This window comes from Chiloscyllium plagiosum, chromosome 50 (assembly GCF_004010195.1).
Source record: "Chiloscyllium plagiosum isolate BGI_BamShark_2017 chromosome 50, ASM401019v2, whole genome shotgun sequence".
NCBI lineage: Eukaryota > Metazoa > Chordata > Chondrichthyes > Orectolobiformes > Hemiscylliidae > Chiloscyllium > Chiloscyllium plagiosum.
This window is the reverse complement of record NC_057759.1, coordinates 6,767,242-6,773,517: the sequence shown is the minus strand read 5'-3', so window position 1 is coordinate 6,773,517 and position 6,276 is coordinate 6,767,242. Positions and strand designations below refer to the sequence as shown.

General features: G+C 47.3%; 2 protein-coding genes across 2 annotated transcripts; both read right to left on the bottom strand.

Moving 5' to 3' along the window:
* Positions 1-1,901: 1,901 nt before the first annotated feature.
* Positions 1,902-2,421, bottom strand: LOC122544570 (histone H3). Its single transcript, XM_043683886.1, has one exon. The coding sequence runs from the start codon at positions 2,375-2,377 to the stop codon at positions 1,967-1,969; it is 411 nt and encodes a 136-aa protein (XP_043539821.1). The 5' UTR covers positions 2,378-2,421; the 3' UTR covers positions 1,902-1,966.
* A 2,799-nt stretch (positions 2,422-5,220) lies between these two features.
* On the bottom strand, positions 5,221-5,691 carry LOC122544554 (histone H2A-like). Its single transcript, XM_043683869.1, has one exon. It carries the CDS (start codon positions 5,674-5,676, stop codon positions 5,236-5,238), a length of 441 nt encoding a protein of 146 aa, XP_043539804.1. The 5' UTR covers positions 5,677-5,691; the 3' UTR covers positions 5,221-5,235.
* Positions 5,692-6,276: the final 585 nt, after the last annotated feature.

The window sequence follows — 6,276 nt, the reverse complement described above, 5'->3', positions numbered from 1 at the left end:
GGAGCTGCCAGAGGATGTGGTGGAGGCTGGTACAATTGCAACATTTCAGAGACATTTGGATGGTTATATGAATAGGATGGGTTTGGAGGGATATGGGCCGGGTGCTGGCAGGTGGGACTAGATTGGGTTGGTATATCTGGTCGGCATGGACAGGTTGGACCGAAGGGTCTGTTTCCATGCTGTACATCTCTATGACTTTGATTTGTCTGATTTCAGATTGCAGTAATTGAGGCTTTCTGCTGTCGGTGAGAGATTTTCAAAATGAACCGAGATCAAACCAGAGCAGCTGCAGGACTGGGATGGCAAATGTGGAGCTTTTGCTGATGTCAGAACTAATGCCAAAGGGCAGGGCGACATTAAAATATTGTCTAAAGACGATTAATATGCTCATCCAGTAGAACGTTCTGTAATGTTTAATCAACATTTTTTGAAATGTGAAATGAAGAGATTAATTGCATATTGCAGTTCTTGGCGCTTTCTTTGTGTTTCTGCCAGGTCTTCTGGTCCAGAAAAGGAACAAAAATGTAGAAAGAGACAGATGCAGTTGGGCAAATGGATGAGCGAGAGAGACTGTCTGAAGTATGATTTGGAGATGCCGGTCTTGGACTGGGGTGTACAAAGTTAAAAATCACACAACACCAGGTTATAGTCCAACAGGTTTCATTGGAAGCATACTAGCTTTCAGAGACAATCACCTGATGAAGGAGCGGCGCTCCGAAAGCTAGTGTGCTTCCAATGAAACCTGTTGGACTATAACCTGGTGTTGTGTGATTTTTAACTTTGTCTGAAGTATATATATGTAAGCGAATTAACAAGTATTGATGGATTGTCCTCTGAACAACGTCCTCTTTTTCAATGCAAACAGACTCCGTTGCTTGTTAATCGGCGGGCTTTTCAAACTGGAAAGAAAGTTGTTAATGATTTGGCGCTGGCTGCAAGAGAAGAGAACGTGGCCTCTCTCCTCCCTGCCTCTTGGGAGTACATTAAACACCAGTGAGTTTTATTTTCTCTATTTGCTGCTATTTGCTCAAGTTACTCTCGAACACTTGATTATTCCAGGAGCTACAAGCCCCGGTTGGGATGTGAGCCCTGATTGTCACCTCCGGGAAACAGATCCACGGGTCGATACATTACACACTGATTTTTCAATTTCCAAAACTCCGCGCGGGTTCTGTTGGGTGGGAATGATGATTGCACGTTTTAAATGAGGCTTTCTGCTGTCAGCTAGAAGCTTTCAAAATGAACGAGATCAAACAGAACCAGGACAGTTGCCGGACTGGAATAGTTAATGTGGAGCTTCTGCAGAAAGGGAGCAAGATATTAAAATAATATCTAAGGGCGGTGTTCGTTATCAATGCGCTCCCGGCAAAGAACGTTCATGAAATCCTGACAGGGCTGATTGAGGGCATTCGGCCCATCGAGTCCCTCCGAAGAGAATCCCGAATCTTTTAAATAGCTTCTGGACTCAGTACCCTAAAGAAAGATTGTGTGAATTGGACTTTTATCATCGAATCGCAAATTAACGACTAAGTACGAATGCGTTGTGTTCTGTAAAACGGCAGGATTTTCAAATGTGAAAGAAAATGGTTGATGATTTGGCTCCATTTTTTCCCCGCTGCTTTCTCAGCAATAGTCATATAGTTACAGCTGGTGGGAACACCAAGGGAGACAATGAGGAGAGATTTCATCCGAAATAAACATTCCCCGACCTATTATGTAGTGTGAAAATTACATAACATTCATGGCAATGTACTAATCACTGCCGCTGAAAGCCTTCCAACTACCTTCGCCCGGCTCGGCTAGATTCAAAGTATATGTAATAACAACAGAACTGACTTAGTGCGGCAATAGCATGCTTTCAGGTCCCCTATCGCTTCCCGCTCTCTCTGGATAGTTTAGTGGCTCTGAAAAGAGCCGTTGTGTTTCTCTCTCTCGGGGTGAATGTGCAGGGCCGGCCAGGCTCCGTTTAGGCGCGCTCCCCGCGGATCCGGCGGGCCAGCTGGATGTCTTTGGGCATGATGGTGACCCGCTTGGCGTGAATGGCGCACAGGTTGGTGTCCTCAAACAGCCCCACCAGGTAAGCCTCGCTGGCCTCCTGCAGGGCCATCACCGCCGAGCTCTGGAAGCGCAGGTCGGTCTTGAAGTCCTGAGCGATCTCTCGCACCAGGCGCTGGAAGGGCAGTTTGCGGATCAGCAGCTCGGTGGATTTCTGGTAGCGGCGGATCTCCCGCAGAGCCACCGTGCCGGGCCTGTAGCGATGAGGCTTCTTCACGCCGCCCGTGGCCGGAGCGCTCTTGCGGGCCGCTTTGGTCGCCAGCTGCTTGCGGGGAGCTTTCCCTCCGGTGGATTTGCGCGCTGTCTGCTTGGTTCGGGCCATTCTCTCCAACTCTCTGTAACACACACACGGGCTGCTGCTGTCAATGCTGAGGCTGCTGCGGTGCTGCCTGTTTAAGGGAACGGAGAGCCCGCCCTAGAGCTGGGATTGGATACAGCCCTGTCCCTCAACCCACAGAGAAACAGAAAAGGCAGGAAAAGAATTGTTGGAGGCTGATTGGGTAACGTGAAATGACAGTTGGTCAGTTTGAAAATGCCCGCCGAATTCACCCTCACAAACACTGAAATTAAATTAAATATTCAAACGCAAAGCACCATCCGTCTGCAACGAAGACAAAATTTAATATTTTATAGTAATTATTTAAAACCTAGTTAGCTGGCAGCGCGGACAGGAGGCGGGATCATTGCCTGATCTGTCTGTAACAGGCAGGAGGAAAGGCGGGGTTTAAAACAGCCCAGACAAACTGAACAACCGAACTTGTACCGGCCGTGAATCAATCTAAACAACCCCGCCAATTTAAACATCTTAAAATCAGATAAAAGGACAGAATCTCACTTTATCTGTTATTTTTTATTATCCCCAGATTGTAATTAGCCCGAAAACAATGTGGAATTGCTACCTGAACTGTCTGTAACAGGCAGATGGAAGGAACGCGCCATGAAAACATCCGCAGCGTCCCAGAATCAAAACTGAACAAAATTCCTGAACGGGTCAGTGAAATACAAATACTACGATATGTCATATTCGTGACTCGGTAGGGTTATAAGTCGCGAAGTGAAATAACAAGATGGAGATCAATAAACCCTCCCTGTGTGATACCTTCCCCATTCACAGGTCTCCACTTTCGTAAACCATGGCATGAGTGTTTATTTGATTTATTCAGATCAATTAATATCTAAGGTATGTCTGCGCATTGAAATTATGCATTGAAAAATACCTTGATCGTTTGCTGAGCCTTTCATCTAGTCAAGGTATTTTTCAATGTATAATTTCAGTTACATCACACTGTAAACTTTTGCAATAAATTCTGTTTTACAATTGTGTCTTCCACATCCACCTGATGAAGGAGCGACGCTCCGAAAGCTAGTGTGCTTTCAATTAAACCTGTTGGACTATAACCTGGTGTTGTGATATTTAACGTTAATCTCAGACATGAATGGAACCCGTACTTCATTTCTGTTGTGTGATCACTGTTAAATTCTCAACGTGTAACTCCAATGCCGCTTGCTGACGATTGACGCGAATGAACGCCAAACAAATGCATCAGTCAGCCCCTGGGCACTTCCATCTCGGGCAGATTCAGTTCCGTCAAACACAGCTGAATCAACCCGGTGTAAAAACAGCAACGCATGAGTTTCTAACATAAAACCAAAAGCCGGGGTGGATTTCGGCTCTCTCTGGATAGTTTAGTGGCTCTGAAAAGAGCCGTTGTGTTTCTCTCTCTCGGGGTGAATGTGCAGGGCCGGCCAGGCTCCGTTTAGGCGCGCTCCCCGCGGATCCGGCGGGCCAGCTGGATGTCTTTGGGCATGATGGTGACCCGCTTGGCGTGGATGGCGCACAGGTTGGTATCCTCAAACAGTCCCACAAGGTAAGCCTCGCTGGCCTCCTGCAGGGCCATCACCGCCGAGCTCTGGAAGCGCAGGTCGGTCTTGAAGTCCTGAGAAAGGGGCCAATACGGCCCATTGAGTTTGAACCGAGCCTCCCAAGAGGGTGTGAACTAAAAACAAACCCACTATTAATTACACATGCATTCTTCTCATTCAAACTGCCTCCTACTTTCTACATCTTGACTGCATTTTCAAATCTGAAAGAAACCGGTGGATGTTTTGGTGCCAATTTCCACCCCACCCTCCTCAGCCACGTTCAGTTACAGCTGAGGGACAATGAGCGGAAAGACATTTCATCAAGAAGTTCTAATCTCCGACAGTAGTCATGATTTGGAGATGGCGGTATGAACATTCTTCCCGATGAGCGCATTAAATGACCGAGTGCACTTTAATGTATTCTCTCTTTACGGGTAGGGACCTCATGACCGCACTGGGCAATCAAGCACAGGCGGTTTGGCTTTTGTTTTTCGCTGTTGACATTATGCTGTCAATACAGGAAACACGGACTGTGGAAGTATGATAGCGTTGTAAAGGAGCACTTTAAACGTCTCCAGTGAAATAGCGCCCATTGTTCTTCTCTTTAACTGTTAGCGTCGTGGGTGCCGGGGGATGGCGATAAGTAATATTGGCGCCAAGACAATTGGCTTATTGGCTTATTTTCAAATTTGAAAATGCCCGCCAACGTGTACAAAAGAACAGGATGTTTTATAGGGGAGAATGTATGCGTTGATTGTGTTTTTCATTACAAAATTGGAGTTCAGACAGTCTCAGTTTACCCCATTCTCTTTTCAGCTGAAAAATGCCTCACTGGTATGCAATCTGCTCTCTCTCCAGAGGATGGGGATAAAAGACTGTATATGAACCGAGCAGAGAGCAAAGCGCAAAGGGTCAGGGACGACTCCTTCAGCGACTGACGAGTTACTGCTCTGGGTCAACCCAACCAGTCCCAACTTCAACGAACTGTGAAACTAATGGAAAGTCAAACGCGATCGGGGACGTTCGTAACACCAATCTAAACTCATTGGACATTACCTAAAGCTAGATCCCTCAGGCAGTGACCGTACAATGAGAAATAGTTCCAGTCACTGTTGCAATCGCATTTTATGAAACATTCTTCCTCTGCTCCCACAGACACTAACAGTACCCAATGAAAAGGAGATAGGATTTGCTCGATGTCAGGTACAAAGCCCAGGGCTCTGAAATACATAATTAGACAGAGGTCAACTCCTTTCACAGATACTGTGAGTGGCTCTTAAAAGAGCCTTTGGGTTGGTAGATTCAAGAAAGGGCTCTTCACTTTTTAGCGGCTGCCGCAGAGCCGGTTTTCTTGGGCAGCAGCACGGCCTGGATATTAGGCAGCACCCCGCCCTGAGCGATGGTCACCCCTCCCAGCAGCTTGTTGAGCTCCTCGTCGTTGCGCACGGCCAGCTGCAGGTGCCTGGGGATGATGCGGGTCTTCTTGTTGTCCCGGGCCGCGTTGCCGGCCAGCTCCAGGATTTCAGCCGTCAGATACTCCAGCACCGCAGCCAGATAGACCGGCGCTCCGGCACCCACACGCTCAGCATAGTTACCCTTTCTCAGGAGCCTGTGAACACGGCCCACCGGGAACTGCAGGCCAGCCCGGGACGATCGAGACTTCGCCTTGGCGCGACTTTTCCCACTGCCCTTTCCCCTTCCAGACATAGTCACAATCTCACAAACACTTTGAGAGAGAATGCTGCACTCCGCCCACATCGCGGCCTCTTATACCTTCGGGAGGAATGGTGGGGCAGCCGTTTCTGATTGGTCCCATTGTTCAGCCCCGCCTAATGTTCCAATTCCCAATCAGATATCTGCCTCATTCCCCAATCCGGAGAGGACACGGGGAGGAGGGCGGAAAGTACCGGCGCCAAACCATCAACCGCCTTTGTTACAACATGAAAAGCCCGCCAACTTACAAACAAAGGAATATATTTTACATTGAAAAACGAAGTACTAAAACAAACTGAGGAGGTTTTTAAAACACTTACTACTCGTATGTCAAGTTACTTTTACTTTACAAATGTATCCTTCTCACGGTCTTACTCTCCCTCATTTGCCCACCACTATCTGTCCATCTCTGATCTTGAGAATGGGTAATTTTCTAAAACTTAAGCTTAAACAAAACAGGCCAAACACTGCAGTCTACAACACATTTCAATAACACCCCAACATGTTAATAAAGCAGCACACAACATTCTTCCGGCTCAGTATCGATGGCGATGTTTACACGATATTTTAAAGCCGTCCTCCCTTATCGCTCTCGATCAGATTCAGCATAATCACCACGTTTCAGTCCGGCAGCTGTTTTGGTGT

Coding starts and splice junctions, on each gene's coding strand:
- LOC122544554 (XM_043683869.1), bottom strand. CDS start 5,676: ATGTGGGCGGAGTGCAGCATTCTCTCTCAAAGTGTTTGTGAGATTGTG.
- LOC122544570 (XM_043683886.1), bottom strand. CDS start 2,377: ATGGCCCGAACCAAGCAGACAGCGCGCAAATCCACCGGAGGGAAAGCT.